Genomic DNA, 23,949 nt, shown 5'->3' with positions numbered 1-23,949 from the left:
CACAGTATGGAGAGGCAAAAAGACAAAAGCAAACATTTAAAGGAATGATATTCTTTTATTTACAAATTGCAAATTGTCCAGTATGTAACAGCTTAAAAACATAACAGATTTCATAAGATAAATATTACACTAAATATAACACTTTTCATTTCTTCGATTACCACTGGCACTCTCTAAAGCATTTACAAAGCAAATACTGTCTCGTATTCTGTCAAGGCAACATCCATTCCAGCATCAGTTAGTTTAACATAGGCCTACACAAGAAAAAAATTGTGCCACAAAAAATATGAATTCATTTCTTTTATAGTTGACCCATAATCTTCGAAGAATCTATAAAAACTGTTTACCAAAAATGATAAATTATAAAATAAATGGTTTCAAAGTCGTAGCAGCCAACGGTCAAGAATGTAAGCGACAAAAAAATACACAAAATTCTGCAAGAATCATATCCGTCACTGACGTCAAAAACATTTTAAGTCAAAAAATTTGTTCGGAAAAGGTCGCAGGCCCTGATAGAAAGAAGAAACTGCTGAAGCACGATGTAATTGTCAGTTCATCTCTTGACCCTGTTAAAGAGCAGAAAGGCAGTCGGTGTCCGCGTGTTTAACCCGAGAGCTTCTCTTCTGCCTGCAGACATCTGAGCACATATAAAATGACCTGGTAGCAGAAAATATATTGGTCCTGGAGAGACAAAAAACGGATATGTTAACATGCAATTGGACGTATACTCCATTCAAAAGCAAAGTTCATTATAAAGCTCATGTACCTCTGTTTGCACCATGCCGTGCCTCTGGAGTCTCATGGTACGTACCACATCTGATATGTCAAACTTTGGAAATATGAAACACATACAATAAATGATTATAAAAAAACAGGTGATGCTTTATTTACTATTATAATAACCAAACCAGGTGACACTTACATCTACATCTTTGCTGATGAGACCAAGGACCACGTCTATACAAATGAGTGTTCCTGATCGGCCAATTCCTGCACTGCAGTGTGTAACGATGGGTCCTGATTGGTGGATATGTCTCATGTAAGAAATGAAGGTCAGGAGCTGTTCAGGTTGAGTTGGGGTGCCGTGATCAGGCCAGCCGGTGTAGTTCAGGTGCGTTACTCTCTGGATCTCATTGGTCTACGAGATACGGTCATATATTCAGATACATGAAACAATACGCATGCATAAGCATTGGCTAAAAAAGAAATTCAAATATAAGATAAAGCATAATGCAAAATATACTGTTGCAAAAAAAGTGTTAATCTGATCAATTTGAATGTCAAATCGTTAACGTGAAGATGAGCAGCAAACATACGTCAGTAAAATCAGAGACATTCTCTAACCTGGATATCTTTGACCTCTATTAGCCGAATGACGAAGTTGTCCAGGTGCTGATCTTTAACCAGCGAGACCTGCAGACGATCGTCCACCATCTCGGGCGAGCGGGGCGTGTCGGGCCAGTACCTCTGACATTTCACTTTTCCTCCCTCCACTTCCTGTGTCATCATGGCGATCACATTGGACTTCTGCTCCCAGACCATCTGCCAGAAATCACCCAGCGTCGTCGGCAGCGGCCCCTGACACGCAATGTACAAGAAGTTCTCATCCTTCACAGGCATCTTGATGAAGTTGGCGTTGATGTAGCCGCCGTCCTTTCCCAACAGGACCCTTGTCGTGTCGTCTGAAACGCGAGATGGAAAATCCGTCGACAGAATAAAATGAAACGCAAAGGCACAAACTGATCTTTTTTTGCATTTACAAGGGGGGGAATAGTTATTTCGCACTTACATGGAAGAATGTTTTTGTAACGGTTTTTCTTCTTGTTGTCATTCAACTGGCCAACCACACAGTCGTCGATGGGCTGCAAATTCTGCAGGTTCTTTGGAAGAAAGTTGTGGACAGGAAAATAAATCAAACATATGACTACATATGAATCACACAAATATTAAAAGTCAATTCTACAGGAATTTCTAAAAACTAGGAGAAGTTTTATTCGCGAATCAAAGTAAAGCAAGACTTTAAGTGTGGTTTTGGTGATATACCTCAAACTCCTGCAGAGGAACCTTCTGCTCCAGCAGACCTCTCATCATTCTCACCACACTGTTGAGTTTACTGGACGTGTACTGACCATCAGGAACCACTGTAACCAGTGGCAGAGACGTCAACTCATCATCTGTGACTATCGGTCCGTCTGAGAAATAGAGAGAGTCTTTACAATCCAGAACTTACAACAAAACCAGTATTACAAGACAAATGTTAGATTTGCTTGAGAAATGAGTGACTGGTTACAGGTGACAAACCTTCAGTAAATTTAGAATTGATGTTTTCTATCGGCAGCTCGTTGCTGCCCCATGTGATGTCATCATCATCTGGCTGACCAGATGACTGCAGAGAACTACAACATTTCGGAGGAAAAAGTTCACTGAAAAGAGGTTTGTGAGTTAAAGCCGTATGGGTCTCCATTGCAAAAAATATAGTGATTATGCAACTGAGGTCCTAAGTTGCAATCTGTAACTTTTCCTGCATTTCTTGTCGAAAAACTCTTTTTTTTAATTTACTTTTCAGTAACTGTTTAGATTTTTTTATTCCGTCAAGTTTTTTCCAGCTTTCTATTTTTGTTGTATAGCAGGGGGTGCTGTTACTCATCTGTAAGACTAAAAACGATATATTCTGTTTTAATCATCATTCTTATTCAGATCAGGACAAGTCTTTGACTCTTTTTTTTCTCAGTGTTTGTTGTTCTTTTTTTTTATAAAATAAAACTTACCCCCATTCAAGTGTTGATGAAAAAGTAATGAAGCTAGAATGTTTTTTTTAAGCAGAGCCTTGGTTCTTTTTTTGATAAGAAGTTTGTTTTTGATAAGTTTTTTTTTTAAAGGAAAAGTTAAGCAAAACAAAATGTACAGATTGCAGCTTTAAATAGCTCGTTTTGCTAAAAACAATACAAATTCATCTGGTCTGGCTAATAAAACAAGATAATATCAAACATATAAATATATAAAATAATGTTGACTCGCAAATAGCCAACAAATCCCTCATGCAGGGCTCGACATTAACGCTTGTCCGGGACAAGTGAATGTTTTGTATGGGCAAGTGAGAGATAATTTTACTTGCCCGGCTGGAATTTTTGTACTCGGACAAGTAAACTTGTCATTCACTTGTCCGAGTACAAAAATGACTTGTCCAATGATAAAAAAATGATATTTCATTTGAATTCTCAATATAATTGTTCCGGATCTAGATTGGTAAAGGACAACCACATGACAATGCTTAATGTCAAGCCCTGCCTCATGCAATCAAAACCAGCACAATCCAGTTAAAATCATTGACTTTGGATGTCATTATTGTCTGACAGTAGAAACTTGTATAAGCCTGGAGTGACACTGTTCAGTCTAATGAGGTTTAGGTGTCTATTTTGGTCTTTCTCACCTGTCATTCAGCGAAGCGTCAACATTTTCCTCCTTCCACTCAGCTTTCCGAGACGTCTAGAAAAATAAAAAAATAAATATAACATTATGTTAAATCGAATGACCATTAACACTTTTTTATTCCCGCAAAACAGCCGATATCCAAGTACGGTTCAATGTAATGGTCGACTGTACCTCTGGAGAGTCTTCAGGCAGAGAGGAGCCGTCACAGTCAGTGTCTTCCGATAAATCCGCACTACCCTCCGTGTCCTTGCGTTTTGTGTCATAGTCTATAACACGAATAAACAGTATTGTTCAAACATTTTGATGTGGATGACACATGTGATCTGAGTCATGTGATCTGTGTCGCACCTATCGGAGGAAGAGGTGGTGGGTTGTTGCTCTTGCTTTGCTCCGATGGAGTCTGGAGTTTCACCTTCACCCCACTGTCCTCACTCACATCTGAGACGATACAGAAACACAAGCGCATTCACATCACCAAACATTCTCTTTCTCAGGTTAATAAGAGACTGTCGCAGGTGCAGGATGTACCGTTGTTGCCATGGATGCCGTTGGATTTGGGAGGCAGGTAGCTCAGGTACGTGTTGGGCATTTGGTCAGGTGGACGAGAGACGACGAGGTGCACCAAACCTTTAGCTTTACGGATAGTAGTGACGGCTTCGGTGTGAGAAACGTTGACCATCAGATGGTCATTCACCTGTGCACGCCAAAACACGGTTAGCTTACATGAACACAACTAGACGAGATTTTTCACAGATGTTTTGAGATGTAATGCACCTTTAGCAAACGATCCCCGACTTGCAGCGTCCCCTCAGTGTCCGCTGTACCCCCGGGGGTGACAGACTTCACAAAAATGCCCCTCTCTCCACCGATCACAGAAAAACCCAGGCCCCCTCCTGGTGGTTTATCCAACTGCAGCTTCACAATCTGCTCCTGTTTATCAGACAGAGGGGAAAAGTTGTCATTTTCAAATTTGATTTAGATGTGTTCAGTTCATTGTTGGAAATGTTAGCTTTTCCCCGAGGCGTTTCCTGAAAAACAAGTCGAGTTCCTCTCACCCGTTTCTCTTTCAGCTCACAGACGGAAGAAATCTGATCTGACCTGTGTCAGTTTAAGTTTCAGGTTGTACATTTACAGTCTCACAACACACAGAAAAAACAGCCAAACCATAACGTTTTCTTGACAAGTCGGAGAAGTTTCTGATCTCTGTCTATTTGGAGATTAAATAATGAGAGCGGCACCAATCAATATTAGGTAATCGTTGACCACAAATATGGGTCCTTACCTCCGCAGGACAGATCCCGGATAGGGCCTCCAATTCGTCACACTTGTTGCTATGGAGATAACCTATGATACCAAAAGTGAACGAGAGAGAAACGAGGTCATAGTGTGGAAGTGGAAAAAATGTCAAAATACCCACAGCTGAGGGAAAGTAAAATAAATAACTATAATAAAAAGTACAATAAATGCATATCACTGTTGTCCTTCTAAAACCTCGTATCTCCATACTTCGTGATTTTTATAAATCTTTATACGTAGTCACCCTTTATTTTTATCACTGGGTTTTGCAAATATCTAACCAATAAAAAGTATTAAAAAGTGCTCGTCGACTTTGACAACACAATATTTAATCATTTAAAAAGTACAGTGTTTTTCCACTTCCTGAAAAACAGCTAACTTGGACATATGAGGTTTTGGAAGGACAGCTACAATAGGCAAAAGCACGTAAATACAGATATGCTAAAATAAAATTGAATTTAATAGAAATCAAATGCATTAGGATGATGCAATGATCCTATTTTTAATATTTATATTTCAGTTATTTGAGAAAACAGATTTTGAGGGTATGGTAAAAATGTGCTTATTTTGTTATAAAGTACTGTGCAAACATTCTTTTAAAACATGAATACAGTATACAAACATTACAGTAGGATTTATCTGGATGCAATGGTTTTCACTGATTGTAAAAGAGATGAAGAATTTGATAGAATTGTTATAAAAATAGTCACTATTCAATAAATTCTTAGAAAACATATAGTATACATACACGACGGTTCAAATGTTTAGGGTCACTTAATCGTTAATATTTTTTAGCATTTTAAAATAATAGTTAACTTATCAAATCTAGAGATTAACATTAAATGAATTAAAATGATGAAAATAATTAAACTATGCTATAATTTAGCATATTCAGTCTAGTAAATCTTTGCCTAAAATTTGCGGAATTATTCTTTGTCCATTTGTCTTCTTTAGGTCTTACTAAGACATATTTTTTAATCATACATTTCAAAATCATTTTCATTAAACAAAAATTTTGGTTTTGTAATTAAAGAAATGAATCAGCACGCATATTATTTATTATTATTATATAGAACAATTATTTTCTACAAAACTAATTTCAGGCCTTGAGAAACATTTGACTCAAGTGACACATGAACATGAGTAGTGTATATATTTACATAAATATGTATATTTAATAAATGTAAATAATAATAAAAGTGTGTATTACTTTTATTGCGTCGGCATATGATCCAAACTAGCTATCCTAAATCAACTAAAACTAAATGACTGGTACAAGAATCTTTGTGTCACTATGCTCACCGTTCACGTTCTGAGACACTTTAGGGCTGACGTTGTTGTTTAGTAATGAGATCTCCTCCTTACCCGGAAAAACAGGCTTTCCATCCCTTAAACACACACACACACACACACGCACACGCACACACACACACACACACACACACACACACAGAGGAGTTAGATACTGGAACCCGTCCAAAAGCACACATTTAAATCAACTCAAGTGTACCAGACAAACAAATCCTTTAAAAGTGTTTTCATAGCTATGGATGTGAATCTCTTGGTAGCTTAAAGTGTCTCACCTGGTCGCTTTAAGCGTGAGATTCTTCAGTGAAAGTTGCAGGAGTCTGCAGCTCTCGCTCAAGGTCAGATCCTGCGTTGGCGCTCCGTTGATGTAGTGTATGATATCCAGATGCCTTAAACTGCCTTCCGCATGAGCCACGGATCCCGGTATGATGTCTTTCACGTACAGAACGCCCAACCCACTGTCACTTCCACCGTCGAGAACCAGACCTACAAGACACGCCCAGAGAACAAACACTGAGTACCTGGATGTACCGTGACCATCCCTTACATCGCCTTTTCTTATTGAGCGCTGGAGAACAACAGCCCGTCTTTTTTTCCCTCTTTCAGTAAGCTGAAATCCGAGCTGAGCTCTTTTCCCAGTAAAGCCCAGGTGAGCGTTGTTTATACTGATGATATCTGTTTTGGTGTCACCCAGTAAGGTCCCGTTGACCTCTGATGGCGAGATAATACCGATGCGACGCGTTCGGTCAAACCCAGAATCTACAGAATGAAAGAGTTATGATATATTTGATGCGCTTATTACCTAAAGACTCATCGTAGCACTGAAACGTGATGTCGGGCAGAAGGTGGGCTTCTATCGGCGGCTTGGGCTGTTCTAGAACGCGGCCCACCACGAGGTCCACGACTTTGGGGGCTGCACGCACCAAGTTGACCACCTCGGTGTGATTCATGCCAGACACATCAATGTTATTCACCTTAAACACAAGATGAATGGAAATGAATAACAGTGCGTTTCTAAATCGGCGTGACACATTAAAACATAATTCCATGGTTAAAGGCACACAGAGACATTTCTAAAATAATGACTTTTTTAAACAGGTTTTCAAAAGTTTTAAAGAGCTTAAAGGTTTATTCTTTCATCTTTTACTCACCGTCATGTCATTCCATAAATGTGAGTAAAAGAAGATTAAACGACTTCATTTCTTCGGCAGAACACAAACGTTATTTTAAAGAATGTTGGTTACTACTTTGTGTTACACAGAAAATACAGTCATATCGCTGCTGTCCTTCTGAAACCTTGTATCTTACGTGATTTACATTTTTCGTCATAGATCATTATTATTAGTCAATAATGCGTTTTGCAAATGTCTAGTATGAAAAAGTGCTTGTCAACTTTGACAATAAAGTATTTAACAGTTTTTTTTTCATTTCCTGAAAAACAGCGAATTTGGACATCCAAGGTTTTGGAAGGACAGCGACGATATACACGTTTTGAAAAACATGAGGGTGAAAAAAATGACCATTTTTATTTTTGAGTGAACTATATATACTGGACTATATGCTGGAACTAATGTATATACTGGATATTAAAGGACTAGTTCACCCGAAAATGAAAAATCTGTCATCATTTACTTACCCTCTTGTCATTTCAAACCTGTTTGAATTTCTTTTTTCTGCAGAACACAAAATATTATATTTTAAACAATGTTGTTAACCGGCACCCATTCGCTAGCTTTGGTTTAGTGTCCATACAATAGAAGTGATTGGGTGTCGGCGCTGTTTGGTTACCAACTTTCTCCAATATCTCTTTTTGTGTTATGCAGAAAAAGGAAAGTCATACAGGTTTTAAACGACAAAAGGGTAAGCAAATGATTACAGATTTTTCATTTTTGGGTTAACTATCACTTTAACACTACCAATGGCTTACGTTTAAATAAAGGAATGTCTTTATTTTCAAAGCTGATTAAAGAAAAAAATGAATTTTTCATAATTTATTCACCCTCTTCAGCGGATTCCAATAAGTTCGGTGACATGCGAGAACAAATGAGATTGATCCTTGAGATACGCAAAGCCGGCGTGCAGCCATTACATGTAGTTTTGTTATCTATAGACGGCTTCAAAGCAATAACATAAACGTTACTGCGCATACGCGCGTTCGTGGACTGCCCTTAACTTCCGGTACACATACGCAAATAAAAAAGCGCCTGTAGATTATTTCTGATAACAAGCTAAAGAAACCGAGAACCGTTACTTGGCTAAACTTGCCTCTCCAATATATTGAATTAAGGCTGCGATACCAATCTCATCCGCTAGATGTCAGTGTACCATACGGTTTCTTTAAATGCGACAAAACTACAGGACGCATTTAACAAATTGTTTATTTAATAAAATTACCATGCAACAAAATTCAACAAATCGTATATTTAATACAATTTTTATACAATAAAATAATAATATAAATGAATATTAACATAAATTAGTAGTAATAAGTAGTTATATTATTAGACACTAGCCAGACATATAAACAAACACAAGACCAGAAATTAACTGCAGTCCAGGCACGCGCGTCCCATGAAACGGTCTATACACGTTCAAATTCTCAAGCGACTGGTCGGGCTAAATACACTCAAAATATTAAAAGTTTTTAGTCAAAAACATGAAGACATTTATTAACCCCCTAGAGTCTTACCAAGCTGGGAGGAGGCAGGACATGTTTCAAAATGTGTCCGGCTGAAGAAAACAATTAATATACACCTAATTTGGCGTGAGGGTAAATCACTTTGGGGTGAACTATTCCTTTAAATCTGTTAAAGTAGACTGTGGTAGATTTACTACCATCCCAAGATTCAGTAATGGGATACCATTATCATTCGATCTCCACGCCGCAGTCGGCCATCTTCTTTAGCCGGGTCCTGGATGATGTCATGGATGTAGCAGTTGTTGTCGTTTCCTTTGGTGAGCGTGAAGCCTAAACTTCCTTTATCAGACTTCACCAGAGAGACATTTAGCTCCACCTCCTGAAGCAACACAGTAAAAACCTCAGTGTGTTTACATGTACAAATCAAAAGATGCTTCATAAGTATTTCAATATTTAATATTCATACGAGCAGTTCATTCTAAAAGCTCAAATCTGTTTCACAAAACAACATCCCGAGGTCTTACAGGGATAAGCTCCTCCTCGTGGGCGGGGTCTGGAAGACTGAGGTTGATGGGGTTTGGCAGTGGTGGAGGAAGTGGGTCTGGACTGGGGCTCAAGACTCCGCCCTCGGGAAGGGAAAGAGACGATGACATGCGTAGTGCCAAACCATCCAGATCCCTGAAAGATGGAGATACGGCACACCAATATTACATTCTATTTCATTTCAAGTATTTCAATACCTGAGGTCAGTGATCTTCGGCTTGTTTTGACTTGTGTCTATCACACCCGTGCAGTCAGCAGTGTAAACAACAGTTACATAACACTGAATGACTGACCTTGTGTTGACCTCTGGTCTAGACACGGACTGCCCGGGTGAGTAATACGCCGACCGCACAGTGTCGTCCAGATTGGCGTTCTCGTATTGGTCGAGTCTTTCCATTGGTGTCTGGTAGACGCTGTGGTCCCTGGCTTGGCTGAAAGCCTCCTCAAGCTCATCGTTGTCGGTGCTGTCGCTGTAACTGTCTCTGCGAGTGGGAGATTTCATCAGTGACCTCTCCAGAGCTTCTTCCACCAGAACCAATGTCCGAAGGCGCTCCGTCTGAGGCGAGGAGCTCGGCTTGGGATCAGGCTGGGGTTTGGGATGGAGCTCCTTCCGTGGAGAGGGAACGGGGGTCTGGAGAAGGTAAAGTTCATGTTGAAAAAGAATACAGTGGGAATAAATAGTGGGGTATTGTAATACAGTGGATTTTGAGAATTTGAGTGGATTTGAGAAGTCATTTGTGTTTCGTTTGAACTATTTATTTAGTTTAAAAAAGTGAATTGACTTACGGTAATGGCAGGGTCCATCTCAGGTAAGACCCCCGTCTCAGGTTTACACAAGCGTAGGGTCACCTTCTGCCCTGTTCCTCTCAGAGCAGAGATCACCTCCTGAGAAACACCAAAAAAAAAAAAGAAAACACAAATTTGTGACTATTTTTGAGGACCTGACATTGTGGTACTTCGTATATTGCTGACTCTTGATAAAAATAAAAATAAACCGTGATTTTTTTTAACAAAAGCATCTCCTAAATGACCTACCCTACCACGTTAATACCTACAGTATTGTATATTCTTCAAAATAAAGTTAGAAATAAGACTCGCTTTCAAGATTTAGACATTCCGAATTTTTTATAAAACGTTTGTTTTTTGTTTTGTTACTGATGCCCTTTAACATACATGCTGCGACAGTCCTTTGAGAGATGTCTGATTGACACGCAGGATGACATCGCCCACTTCGATGCGGCCGCTCTCGGACGCTGGTTGCCCGGGAAACAGCTTTTTGACCCGCACCATGCTGGTGCCCGCAGGCTCTCCGGGGACGTTCTCCTCCCGGCTGAAGCTGAAGCCAAGCCCGGATGTGTTCTTCACCAAACCCACCTCGAATGTGTTATCTGGTCAGAAAAAAAAAAACATTAGGGATGAGTAAAATGTTTTATTCTTCCAGGCTTTGAATGCATTGCTAGGAGCTCACCTGGCGTGACGAAATTGTATTCTGCTTTTTTCGCTGGTTTCGGCTCTGGTGCGGCTGCACCGTGCGCGTCAGGTTTGTTTTGAAGCTCAGATGTGCTTTGAGGTGTCAGGGGAGCGTGAAGGGTGTCTAATAGGGGTTGACCTTTTTCCAATAACAGATGCACCACCTGGGCAACGTGGGAATTCATTTATATAAACAATGCTCTGGTGAAATTTTTGAAGATGTGGCCTCTAGGGGGCGCAGTGCAGCATCATTAACACCCAGAGAACTCTCACCTGGCCAGTGTTTTTTAACACATCGACTGCCTGTTTGTGAGTGGCTCCTTCAAGACCTTTTCCATTTACGGCCACCACACGGTCCCCTGTGGAGCAAAAGATCACACTTTACATCAAAATGCGGACAAGCAAATATTTTGTATGTATTCATTGTATATTCTTCATCAAAATGAAATACTTTCTATTGGTTAGATATGAAGAGTTTGGTTCCAAAATGAGATAACTCTTATCAGAATCAGAAAGAGCTTTATTTGCACATACAAGGAATTTGTTTTGGTGACAGGAGCATCCAGTACACAGAAACAGCAACAACAGTGCACAGAGACCATAACACAATAGAATACAGTACACAGATGATTTAAATAAGGGCCTATGGGTATAAAAAATGAAGAAATACAATACAATAAACATAAGATAAAGATATAGAGATTAAAGCTATGTGTGTATGTAAATATGTACAAGTAAAAAATAAGAATAGACTATTGTAGTACAAGGTATGTGCTATATACAGCAGAATGAAAAATAATTTACAGAAAAAGTTATATAAAAATTGGTAGATAGAACTGTCCAAGAGGTAGATGGCCTGAGGGAAGAAGCTGTTTTTGTGTCTGGTTGTTTTGGTGCTCTGTAGCGCCGACCAGACGGCAGCATTGTGAAGAGATTCCAATTATTCCAATTATTTTGTTGCGCATTCCAATTACTATGAATCAAACTGCAGTTGGTTTGTTTTGATTTAAGCTGTAATAACTAAAAAAATACAGCTAACTAAGACAATAAAAACATGATAACATATTAAAAAACATGATTTTTGATTTTTTTTAAATGGAGTTATCTCATTTTGGAACCGAACTCTTCGTATTTAAAGTGACAAAGGGTGACTAATAATAATGATTTTTGGCACACAAAAAAACCCCAAAACAAATATGGAGATACAATGTTTCAAAAGGGCAGCAGCAATCTGCAACTTTTTTGACAATATGGTAATGACAATTACAGAGGGCTACTGACAACGAAGGGGGCAGAATTGTAACAATGATCTAATCTTCATGGTTTTCAAATGATCCCATTTGACTTTTAATTTTGGTCTTAAAATATGACCTGGACGTTTCTTAAGAAACATATTTGGTTGCAATACTGTATATCAATTTTAACACTCCCCTCCAAACATCAGGGAAACCTTTGAACTCTGGATTAGACTTTCTTCAACTAGCTGAATGTGAAACTATTTTTGAACGTTTGTTTTTTACCTTTCTTTATCCTGCCATCCAGGTCGGCTGCTCCTTTAGGAATGACACCTTTGACATATATCCCTCCGTGCCTCACCGTTGTGTTCGACCCACCCTGCGACACACAAACACATTAATACACCCAACAGAAAGCCATCACATCTTTCCTCCATGTCCTTGGGTCTCATGGCTAAACTGCTTATTGCTTAAGGACTCTTTCATCCTCTTATATTTTACATTATTTTCAAATGAGAACTAAATAAGTTTAAAAGATTGAACCCCAAGCAACACCCAGCCTTACATTCAAGACGTTTTTTAAGAAACTCGAGATTAATTCTACCACAATTCCGAACGGATTTTCACAAATCATTCCAGAGATCAAGTCTATAAAAAGCCACATGCTCACGAATGTCAGAAAGCCATCACTGCAAAAAGTCGCACCGCAGCAAACCATGCAAATGCAAATCCATGCAGGCATTAGTGTGCTTCTTTTTCACGCACAACGAATCTAAAAATGTGGTCTCATCCGTGTGCGTTTACACGCTCTGCTGTACCTGCTGTGTCTGTCTTTACCGTTAGTGTGGGAGCCAATTGAAATGCCTGTAAAAATCTGCACGCACAGAGCCAAAACTACATTTCCCAAAACTGAAGCCAAACGAAGAGCCTCAAAAAGCAGGGCTAAGGGTACAAAAACAACACACACACACGCAAAGTGAATCAGAGAGAACCAAAGGAGAAAAAAGTGAGAGCGGAAACCTTTCCGAACAGTACCGTGACACTAATGCCCAGACTGCTGTCTACTTTGGACAGCTCAACGTCAAATAGATCTCCAGGCTGGAGGCTATTGACTTCTGGGCTACTAGCATTTAATGTCTCCGTGACGTTGTTAGGAGAAACCCCCTGCGAACAGAGAAGAGCTGGGTAAATACAAGGCCGTGCATTGCAGTACACATGCAAGGGTCAAAGGTTACAGGCCGGAGTCTTGTTAACGGAGGGTTTTCGATGTAGACATGCAGAACCAGATTGCATTTACGTTTAGAAATGCAATTGGTTGGGAAAAGAGAGGAAGGCGTTTTTAAATGCAGAATTTCTTTATCCGTGTTTGAAGTGTGAGGTATAAGGTTTTTGGGACAAACATGTGATTTTAGCTTCTATGGGAATTTGGATAAAATGTTGGGCTTGGTATGGGACTCTGCAACTGTGTCCAAATAAGTGCAACACGATAAAAGTGACAAGAAGTGCATAAAATGGAAAGTTCACACAAAAATAACGCAGAAAACTCCAGCAAGGATGCAGTAAGCAAAAGAGAACTTCTGTCCTATTGTTGCAAAAAAAGTTCAATTTAATGTTTTTGTGAAGTAGTTTAAACACTGAAGTAACATCTAATATTCATTTCAAGTTCATACAGAAACAATACATAGCAGAAATTGAAGACAGATTGTATCTCTTATCCCAAAACAAAGTTCTTTCAAATCACTACAGAGACTAATTCTACCTTTTTAGTCATTTGTTTCTCAAGGCTACTCGAGTACGTGTCCTCATCCATGTCCGAGTCCCCTCTGTCAGAGTATTCCAGCTCTTTAGGAACGTCTGGAACTTTGGGTTTTCTGGTTTTAGGGGGAAGAGCTGGTGGTGCGGCATCGGCCGTTGGTTTACTGTCGGCCGAGATCTCCTCTGTAAGAAGGTTGCGGTGAAATCCGTTGCTCTGTAGGTGGCCGGCGCTCTCAGTCCTGGAGTCGTGGGAGCTGGAGCTCTCCGGCCGGGGCGGTGATGCTTTACTGAAGGTGAGAGAGGCCGCATGCTCTTCGGTGGGAGAATCAACTCGCATTTCTTGTTTGGGTGTAGCCGAGTCTAACCTGTAGTGCTGGATTCCTGTAGGAGAGTCTGAGAGAGGTGAAAGAGGCACGTTATATATGCGTTCTCTAGACGTTGTAAAGACGTTCTCTAGATGTTTACCTTGAAAAACGTTCATCTGTCCGACACAACGTAGAGGCAGAAAGTAAAACACTATGGCCCGGTTTCACAGACACAGCTTAGCTTAAGCCAGGACTAAGCCTTAGTTGAAATAAGATATTTATGTCGCTTATATTAAAATGCCCGAGAAGAATACGTTACTGGTGTGCATCTTGAGACAAAACAATGGCACTGATATATTTTAAGATATTTCTGGGCAAGTTATATTGAGTTAAGACAGGTCAATCATTCATTTTAGTCTGGGACTACTAACCTTAAGCCTTGCCTGTGAAACCGGGCCTATGACTTTTTAACACAAGACATTGTAACACAAATAAGTTTATTGCTTTCATCCAACAACAGCAACAAGAGACATTTAATAAGTATCATTTTTAGTCTTTTATTAATACAAATCTATATACTGTAAACAACTTGCCCACCATGTAATAATTCATATTTTGATTTGTTGTTGCTAGGCAACATATGAACTTGGCACATTGATATAGGACTCACTCTGACAGGTGTGCATTTCAAGTAATTTATAAATAGAAAATGATTATATTTTATTAATATCAAAGTTTGTTGTGTGTGTATTTTATTCCTCTTACCTGGAAACAGCCTCTCTTTAGGCTGAGAGACCACCAGCGTGACATCATCAGGGGTGCCATGCAAAATCTCAACCACCCTCTCATGTGATAGGCCCTCCAGGCTGACATCATTCACACTCAACAGCCTATCGCCTACAAGAAACATATAAACTTTACGGAAAAGTAATTTAAAATTTTCATAAATATAAAAATAAATATTTTAAAGACTACAAGATATGCAAAAATACTGCAAGTATTTCTAGATCAGTGATTTCAAGTTTCAAGTATCATCATATAACCATTATTAAATTAATTGTATAATTGTTAATACAAGGGTAAATATTTTTCCCCAAAATATATAAATATATACAGTACAGCCAATTTTAATATTGAAGACACCGCCAAACGGTTGTTTCCACACTGTTCACTGGATTTAAACCAGTCTGTCTCAACCTCCCACTGTCCACAAAAATATTTGCAAACTCATTTTTATATACTATATATAGTTATGTATACAATCAAACATGAATAAATATCTTATATTAAGTCCCCCCGGTTGAGAAACACTGATCTAGAGAGACACACGCAGGTATGTTCATACCGGGTTTCAGACGGCCGTCGATATCAGCGGGTCCACCGGGTGTGATGGAGCTGATGAGGGGACCCAGATCCTGTTGCCCAGAGTTCTGTCCATCTACAATCTGAAAACCTGGAGCACAACATACAAACAAACCACAAACATTCTTAAAATTTAATTAAAAACGCACTCAATTTTATTTTACATACTCTGTTGTCAGGTTCTGTTTGAACTACTTTAAATGGCAATTTCATGTGAAACACAAGTTTCTTAATATACTTGTTTTTCAAGTTGATATACTGTATACAGAAAAAGCAGAATAAAATTGAGCACAACAACTATTTACGCCCGTTTAAGTCAATTATAGACAACCACTCATCCAGACAAAATCCTCTTACTTCCTCTCTGAGGGACCTTAAACAACAGTTTTCATGAATCACTGTGAGGTTTGCCAGAGCTCTGCACAACATCACACTATCTATCTTAACCCTGTCACGCTAGGTTTTGTGCGTGCTGATAATCTCTGCTGCCGGCACCAGGACTTCAGCAGCATGTTTGTGTCATCAGGGCTTCTAATTACATACCCAGTCCACATTTGACATCTTTCTTCAGATTTACAGCCTGTATCTCTCGCTCTGGAGAGGGTAAAGCGTGGACCCTCTTTTTCAGGGAATCTGTGAGTGAGAAATACCAGAGGAGGCATTAGAACGGAGTGTGCCTAAACATGACACAAGACACGAGAGACACCTGAGAACTAACAGGCATCATTACGAATTAAACCAAAGGAGCCAGAGATGCTTCCTGTGTGTTTACAACTGATGATGGTGTTTGGATGGACACTGAAATGTTTTGTCAACTTGTTTTATAGTAATATAAGTATACGCTTTATCATTTATAGTTATAGGGCAGGGATTTTTAATGAATAGTTAGTTTGAACATTTTATCAACTTAAAGGGACAGTTCACCCAAAAATGAAAATTCTGTCATGATTTACTCAAGTTGTTCCAAACCTGTATACGTTTCTTTGTTCTGTTGAACACAGAGAAAGATATTTGGAAGAATGTTAGCAATTTTCATTTCTGGGACATCATCCACTACCATAGTAGGAAAAATAACAATGGTAGTCAAAAGTGCCCCAGAACGGTATGCTTCCCTAAATTCTTCAAAATATCAATTTTTTTGCTCAACAGTACAAAAAACATGCAATATTTATTTTCTACTATGGTAGAGAATGATGTCCCAGAACTGAAAATTTCTCAAATTCTTCCAAATATCTTTCTCTGTGTTCAACAGAACAAAGAAATGTATACAGGTTTGGAACAACTCGAGGGTGAGTAAATGATGACAGAATTGTCATTTTTGGGTGAACTGTCCCTTTAATGTATCATACATCATGAATATACATAGACTTAAAGAAGTTTACCACCCCCAAAAGAAAATTGTGAATTTCTTGTGAAATTGAAAACAAAACAAGCATACAGTTGGGGACAAAAATATTAGCCCCCTTGGTAAATATGAGCAAAGAATGCTGTGAAAATAAATCTGCATTGTTTCTCCTTTTGATCTTTTATTTTTTTTTTAAATCACAAAAATCCAATGTTTCATTGAAATAAAACAATTGAAAGTGGGGGAAAATCACATTATAAAATAAATGTTTTTCTGTAATACACTCAGGCCACAATTATTAGCCCCCTTCATATAATTTGTTTAATACTGTCCCTAACCGCCTAATTTTTTTGTCCCCAACTGTATCTGATAATAATTAACAATAATATTGTAATTTATTCAGTATCCATTTAAATAAAAGTAAATAAAATAAAATTTCTGAACGAAATACGATAATTATCGTAATATTATTTGTTAAGAATTATTTGTACATAGGTAGGCATTAGCGAACACGAGTTTACAATAGGCAACATACTTCACAGCATGATGTATTAAAGGTCTATTTCATCCAAACATAAAAATTATATTTATTCATTCTCATGTGGTTCAAAACCTGTATACGCATAATATGATAACCAGGATTCAAAAAAGCAAGATTAATGATACTATTGAAAATTATTTATTAAATAAAATGAATATCGATCAAATAATAAATAAACTTAATAAATAGGCACTAGCTAAAACAAGTTTACAATAAGCATACGTCACATTATGTATTAAAGATCCATTTCTTATCCTTCTCATGTGGTTCAAAACCTGTATGTGAGTCTTTCACCTGTGGAACACAAAAGATATTTTGAGAAATGTCTCAGTGGTTTTGTGTCCATACAATGGAATGGGTCCTACAGTATGTTGTTTGGTTACAACCGTTATTCAAAATATCTTCTTTTGTGTTTTGCAGAAGAAAAATCTACAGGTTTGGAAAGACCTGAAGGTGAATTTTAGGGTAAAAGGCATGCATGCAAAGGCATCCAAGTGTGAAACTGCTGCAGCCAGTCTGAAGATTTTTAATGTTTAACATACCTCACACCTCATCCACACTCTTAGCAAGACTAATTCGCTCATTAATGCTTGTCTCTTGCTAGTAACAGATAGTGTTATGTTTGGCTCCACTGATGTGCTATGCTTACGAGCCCAACCGGGCGGTCTGCAGCTCATACTGTAGGATAAAAGAGATGAACCCACAACACGGCCGTATATCAGAGCCGACAGAACTCGCTGAACACACAGCTTAGAGGCGCGTTCGTAATGGCTGTCAATATCACGCGTGTAAAGCCAGAGAGATGACGGCACAACTTGAGCCAAGAAAGAGAGAGTATGTAACAGCGCAACAGACACATGTAGGATTTAGAAAATTCTCCTCAGGATTTGTGGTTCTGAGGCCAGCGTGAGGTAAACTAACATGCCTGATTTGCTTCGCTGGAAGCTGCCTGTAATTCTAGCAGATGTGTGTGTTCAGGGCAGACCAGGACACGACTTTTCAGGACTTTTTAAATCTGACCACCTCAGAACAGAACCAGACGGGTAGGCGGGAACATTTTTAACCGATGAAAGCGCTAAACGAAACTCAGATACCGTACCGCCGATTCTGATGGAGGAAGCGGGAGTAGACGGCGGGGCTCCGGAGCTGTGCATGCTAACACCTGAGGAAACAGAAATATGTCACGGCAAGACGAATATTATGAAATCTAGCGGCGATTTATCAATGTGTCAAACCAAACAGGGTTAATATTTGACTTCACAATGACTGCACTTTGCGTTAACTGAGCATTTGTTTTCATTTTCATTTATACTTTGGATGTTATATCACATAAACAAGTGCATCAATTCAGACTCTAAAATCCTATGCCATTACACAGCACACCGAGCAAGACGTTGAGAGGATTTCCGTGCTGCCGTCCTCTCCGATCCGACAGCAGATGATGTGATGAAATGGAGGTAAAGTCATAAGATCAGTGAGGGAATGGAGAGACAGAGCTGTTAAAAAGATGAAACGACAGAAGCAGACAGCCGCCGTCTCCACAGAGAAACACGGCCCGCTATCCTGACAGACCGTGAGAGGAGCGCAAGAGAACAAAACAGAGAAAATAACTACAAAAGAAAGGAAGTCAGCAAGGAGTCATTCAATGGCAGACAGATGCTCAGTTTGAGGGTAATGATCCATTAAGCAGTTGGGGATGAGTTTTGATCATCCAACAGCTGTCTAGAAAACTACTTCATTGAAAATCATCTCGTTTTGTTTCCTTTTTTGTTCCTTTGTGCTGTCAAATTGTCTATATGCCCTTTAGATCATCGCCACTACAGCCACACACATTCTGATCGATGACGGCCCGCCTACATCGCTTTTGAAAACATGTTGTGCACATCCTTATGTTTTAGGTAGGTGTAATATGCGTTATGGTCCTCACCTACGACATACGCCTGTCCAATGTCCTCACCGGAGGAGGAGTCCGACCCTTTCTTCAAGCCACTGGAGACCCAGCTGGGACTGGCGTGGGCGGCCGGGCCAAAAGCATTGAGAGAGAGAGCGAGAGAGAGAGAGAACAAGATGATGAGAAACAGAACAGGCAATTACTTCCAGTAGTCAAGCAGGATGAATGAACGCAGGGCGAGTTTCACGGATTCATCCGGAAATATGGCAGGAGGTAAAGTGTATTACTGTTAAAAGGAATAGTTCCACCAACAATGATAAATCGGTCATTATTTTGGGTGGTGGGTTTGATTTCAAGAAATCGCATACTGGTAAAATGTATACTCTTTTGTGTTCAATGAATAAAATTACATCATACAGTTTGAAAGACATAAGGATAAGTAAATAATGACAGAATTGACTTTTTTAATGCACTGAAATTATACACCGATTTTATAAAACTCAGTTTATGATTTTTTTAAAGGTGCAAATGATTGAGGATCTATTGACAGAAATGCTATATAATATACATAACGCTTCATTATGTAAGCTCTTTAAACACCTCTGAAGACATAATTATGTTTTTATTACACTAGAACGAGCTATTTCTATCTATGTACACAGCGGGTCCCCTTACATGGAGTTCACCATGTTGTTTCTACAGTAGCCCTAAATGGACAAACTACTCTACAGAGCACGTTTCGTAAATACGTTCTCCTTTCGTAAATATGTCCCAAAACGTGACGACATCTTTCTCCTGTGAGAGCTGCCGTAGCGCTTTGAAGGGAGGGGCAATTCGCAACCTGACCACTAGATGCCGCTAAAATCTCCACATTGCACCTTTAAATTCAGACGTGCTTTATTTACAAGATTACAGTTTTGACAAGCGTGTGTTACACCCCAGAGTGTGAATCTCTAATATTATCTTCACACAGTTATGAAAATAATCACACACAAGTCTCTCTCTTGAGAGCTGATTAACGCTGTCAGCACTGAGCATCTTAGTGGCGGGCTGACAGATAAACTCAGAAATGCAAAGATGAAGGGAGTGAGAGACGGGTATGACATTGGAAAACTGCAACAAAGTAAGAGAGTGAGACAAGTGTAGAGACATAAGTGTGAGACAGGTGTAAAACACAAGAAAATCAAAGCAAGACGGTTGCAGAGATATAAAGTTTTAGTGAAATTAAGAATTGAAGATAGAAGTGTGCAGACATGATAAGTGTAAGTGAGCGAGACAGGTAGGGCTGTCAGGATTATTAAATAATCTTCTCATCGCGATGGTTTCAGATCATCGCAATTATTGCACATCTCTATAGAAGACACAAGGGAGAGCTGCAGTGCCTGCATATTGCATATTTTAGTGTACATATTGTAACTAAAGTATGATAATACTGGTAAAATGTACCAACAATCACTTAAAAAAAACTTTAAAGCATATACCATAAAAAACCTGCAGTACAATTTAATATTATTTAAGATAATCTGAAAACCAGCCTACCAAAATTTCATTAACATAGAAGTAAAATGTTATTGTAGTGAGAAAAAAAACAGACTAGAAGCTTTTCTATAACTGATAGCATTTTAATAGTGGCTTCAATTCAATTCTGATCAAACTCGTTTTACACGTATTTGACGGCTGTATTATAGACATGTAAAAGCCTAGAATTAAATATATGATGAACCCATTTTTTAAAAGAAAGTAAAACATAGTCTTATATTCAGAACAATATGGTCGTTTCAAAGCCGAATTAAAAATGTATGAGAATTAAATGTCAAAGCCCTAATACAGACAATTAATCGTCATAATCGCAATGATTTATTAGACAATAAATAGACAAATTTCATAACCGTGAAAGCCCTGTAAAGACACAATCTGCAGGAAGGTGAGACAGGTGTAAAATAAGAAACAACGACAAGCGAAGTAAAATGTATGTAAAGATTTCTAAAATGGAGAGCGAGACATTTGTTAAATTAAGTGTACAACATGTGAAAGAACAGCAAAGCAAGGATGGGTGTAAAGATATTTATTATGATGTTAAGTTAAATAAAATGCAGAATTAAAGATGAGACATGTAGGAGAAAGACGGATGTAAAAATGTCAAATGGAGAGTGAGACATAAAAAATAAAATAAAACGCAGAATTAAAGTTAGAAGATTGCTGACATAAATGAAGGAGAGCAAGACAGGTGTGAAGACAAGAAAAAAGGAGTTGTAATTTAAACAAGAAATTTCAGGAAAGCAAAGTAAGACTGATCTAAAAAAATGTATGTAATGCAAAGATGAATTAAAGACAGAAGTGTGCAGACAGTGAGAAAAGGTTTAAAAATATTTTGCAGGAGAGTGAGACAGGTATAAATCGTACAACAAGAAACAACAGCAAAGCAAAGAAGAATGGAGTATATAATATGTACAATTTCTGTTCTGTGTGTTTCTCTCTCACCCCTCCTGCTGTCTGGCGGCGAGGATGGAGTCTGTGTCTGAGCTTGCACGCTGATGCGATGACACAAGCACTTGCGATCGAGCCATGCCGCTCTGTAATTGGCTACCGAAAGGCACCATCCTATGCTCAGGTGACTCAGGCAACTGACTCAAGTTATGATGGGAACGACTCTTCATCTTAGAGTTAGAGCTGCTGTTTAAGCCCGGATAGGCCGGTGGGATAGAGATCCGAGCATTCTTGTTGAGGGACATCTCCGAGTAGGACATTCTCTTGTAAAGGTCCGGCTCTGAGCCGGGGGAGAAACTCATCCCATCAGAGTACTGCAGACTGCCCAGAGGAGAGTTCTCTGAAGACAAGAAGAGTGAAATACATCGTCACAGAAGTATGGTGTGGTGAAATAACACAGATTTGACATTTCTTTGCAGTTTCATACGTATTTTGAAATAGCTTTTGTGTAATAGTTTTAGTTTTCATGTTAAAGTGATAGTTCACCCAAAAATGAAAATTCTGTCATCATTTGCTCAGCCTCATGTCATTTCTAACCTGTATAAACTGATGAACACAGAGAAAGATATTTGGAAGAATGTTAGCAATTTTCAATTCTTTGACATCATTGACTGCCACAGTAGGAAGAATTAAATGCTAGTCAAAGGTGCCCCAGAACTGTTTGGTTTCCTAAATTCTTCAAAATATCTCATTATGTGTTCAACAGAACAAAAAAATATGCAATATTATTTTTCCTACTATAGTAGTGGATGAAGTCACAGAACTGAAAATGGCTAACATTCTTTCTTTTAAATATCTTTCTCTGTGTTTAACAGAACAAAGACATTTATATAGGTTTGAAACAACCTGAGGGTGAGTAAATGAAGACAGGGTTTTCATTTTTGAGTGAATTATCCCTTTCATTTAAATATAAAAGTTTGTCAACTTTTATTGTTTATTTTTTGCCATATAAGTATAATTGTTTTTATTTCAGATGTAGTTTATATTTATAATCATTTTAGTGCCTCAGTTTAAACATCAAGTTTATTCATACTTCAAATGAACTTTAATTTGTATTTTTTTTTAACTTTTAAATAACTTCTTTTGTAATTTTGTTTATGTGCTTTTGTCAGCTGTTTATTATTTATTTTTTTCCATTTAAGTTTGCCTAATTTTTATTTCAGATTAGTTTATATTTTGTAACATTTTAGTGCCTAAATTAACTTTCATTTTTATATTTTTCATTTTCATGTTAATTGTAGTTAAATTTTAGACATTTTGTTGTGTGCTTCTGTTATTTTTTTATTTTAGCTATAGGCTTAATTAATTTTTATTTTAGTTTAAGTTTAGTTTTAATTAATTTCTGGTTAATACTAATGCCTCTGCTTAAACTTATTTCAGTTTATTGCTAAGGTAACATTTCTAATTAGCACTTTTCACAATTTTGCATTGTTGCAGCTTCACAGTAAATACAAATTAATACAGAAAATAGTGACAGAAGTTGAAAAAATGGAAATTATGGATTGGAATATACAGAATAAATAAAACATGGTACCAAAAGGATACCAAAACACTTAACAGGCCCACATGACCAAATGTTAACCATGCCACTGTCTAAATTGAGCTTTTTATATATAAGATTTTTTTCTTTTATGCATTTTTTTTCATAACAGAAATTAACATTACAGCTGCTGTTTAAAAAATAGTGTCATGGCCATTGTTAGTTTCAGCCAAAGGTTGTTTATACTCAAGTTAACCTTGCCATTACATAACATTATATTTATTTTTTGTCTCTTTTCTCCCTCACCCAAATCTTGCAGTTCTTGGTTGTTCTGTCGGGCCTTCGTGTGCAGGTGGAATTTGTACTGGGCCGAGCACAACTGCAGCAGATACTGGCAGGTCTTCTGACTGTCTGTCTGAAACAAGTGTTTAATCCCATCTGAAGTGTTCTGCAAGCAAACCTTCTTTTTCTGGCGTATGAAAACACACACATGAAGGGCGTGAATCTGACATTCAAAATACATCAAAAATTTGACTTCTGAAAAATGTCCCTTTGATAAAACTCATGTGACTAAATCAACACGCAAACATCTTACCGTAAAGGAGATCTTCTTGGTGTCCCTCCAGGGGAACCGTAGCACGGGGGTTCGATTTCCATTGAGAACCTCAAAGATATAGACACCTTTTGAGTAAATGCCCAGCATGATGCCAGTCTGGGATCTTTTTTCTGGCAGCACGCGATGGAAGTGAACTCCATATTCTGTCAGTCGCTGGCACACCTTTACACAACAGAGAAGACAGATCTAGTCGCAGGCACACTACAACCTGCATTTATACAATTCCGTGTCCTTATTTCTGCACT

The 23,949-nt window shown here is 38.3% G+C and overlaps 1 protein-coding gene across 7 annotated transcripts in view; it reads right to left on the bottom strand.

Moving 5' to 3' along the window:
• Positions 1 to 41: 41 nt before the first annotated feature.
• The window catches only part of ptpn13 (protein tyrosine phosphatase non-receptor type 13), a 62,038-nt gene continuing 38,130 nt past the window's right edge, over positions 42 to 23,949 (bottom strand). Inside the window, exons 16-49 of one of the 7 annotated variants that reach the window (XM_057359890.1) lie at positions 23,684 to 23,866; positions 23,395 to 23,557; positions 21,603 to 21,948; positions 19,158 to 19,237; positions 18,330 to 18,392; positions 15,888 to 15,977; positions 15,328 to 15,435; positions 14,748 to 14,879; positions 13,682 to 14,070; positions 12,943 to 13,086; positions 12,208 to 12,301; positions 10,961 to 11,046; positions 10,686 to 10,851; positions 10,391 to 10,605; positions 10,004 to 10,102; positions 9,511 to 9,848; positions 9,199 to 9,352; positions 8,898 to 9,053; positions 6,839 to 7,010; positions 6,312 to 6,522; positions 6,031 to 6,116; positions 4,715 to 4,776; positions 4,207 to 4,362; positions 3,961 to 4,126; positions 3,781 to 3,870; positions 3,604 to 3,698; positions 3,431 to 3,486; positions 2,302 to 2,423; positions 2,044 to 2,192; positions 1,790 to 1,880; positions 1,345 to 1,682; positions 923 to 1,138; positions 767 to 829; positions 42 to 681 (exon numbers count right to left, since the gene is read on the bottom strand). In XM_057359890.1, coding sequence (XP_057215873.1) covers positions 604 to 681; positions 767 to 829; positions 923 to 1,138; positions 1,345 to 1,682; positions 1,790 to 1,880; positions 2,044 to 2,192; positions 2,302 to 2,423; positions 3,431 to 3,486; positions 3,604 to 3,698; positions 3,781 to 3,870; positions 3,961 to 4,126; positions 4,207 to 4,362; positions 4,715 to 4,776; positions 6,031 to 6,116; positions 6,312 to 6,522; positions 6,839 to 7,010; positions 8,898 to 9,053; positions 9,199 to 9,352; positions 9,511 to 9,848; positions 10,004 to 10,102; positions 10,391 to 10,605; positions 10,686 to 10,851; positions 10,961 to 11,046; positions 12,208 to 12,301; positions 12,943 to 13,086; positions 13,682 to 14,070; positions 14,748 to 14,879; positions 15,328 to 15,435; positions 15,888 to 15,977; positions 18,330 to 18,392; positions 19,158 to 19,237; positions 21,603 to 21,948; positions 23,395 to 23,557; positions 23,684 to 23,866 — 5,157 coding nt within the window. In that variant the 3' untranslated portion in view covers positions 42 to 603. The remainder of the gene's footprint in view (positions 682 to 766; positions 830 to 922; positions 1,139 to 1,344; positions 1,683 to 1,789; positions 1,881 to 2,043; positions 2,193 to 2,301; positions 2,424 to 3,430; positions 3,487 to 3,603; positions 3,699 to 3,780; positions 3,871 to 3,960; positions 4,127 to 4,206; positions 4,363 to 4,714; positions 4,777 to 6,030; positions 6,117 to 6,311; positions 6,523 to 6,838; positions 7,011 to 8,897; positions 9,054 to 9,198; positions 9,353 to 9,510; positions 9,849 to 10,003; positions 10,103 to 10,390; positions 10,606 to 10,685; positions 10,852 to 10,960; positions 11,047 to 12,207; positions 12,302 to 12,942; positions 13,087 to 13,681; positions 14,071 to 14,747; positions 14,880 to 15,327; positions 15,436 to 15,887; positions 15,978 to 18,329; positions 18,393 to 19,157; positions 19,238 to 21,602; positions 21,949 to 23,394; positions 23,558 to 23,683; positions 23,867 to 23,949) is intronic. The other 6 variants (XM_057359892.1, XM_057359893.1, XM_057359896.1 and 3 more) reach the window with 6 other exon arrangements.

This window comes from Triplophysa rosa, linkage group LG19 (assembly GCF_024868665.1).
Source record: "Triplophysa rosa linkage group LG19, Trosa_1v2, whole genome shotgun sequence".
Taxonomy (NCBI): domain Eukaryota; kingdom Metazoa; phylum Chordata; class Actinopteri; order Cypriniformes; family Nemacheilidae; genus Triplophysa; species Triplophysa rosa.
This window is presented reverse-complemented; position numbering and strand designations above follow the sequence as displayed.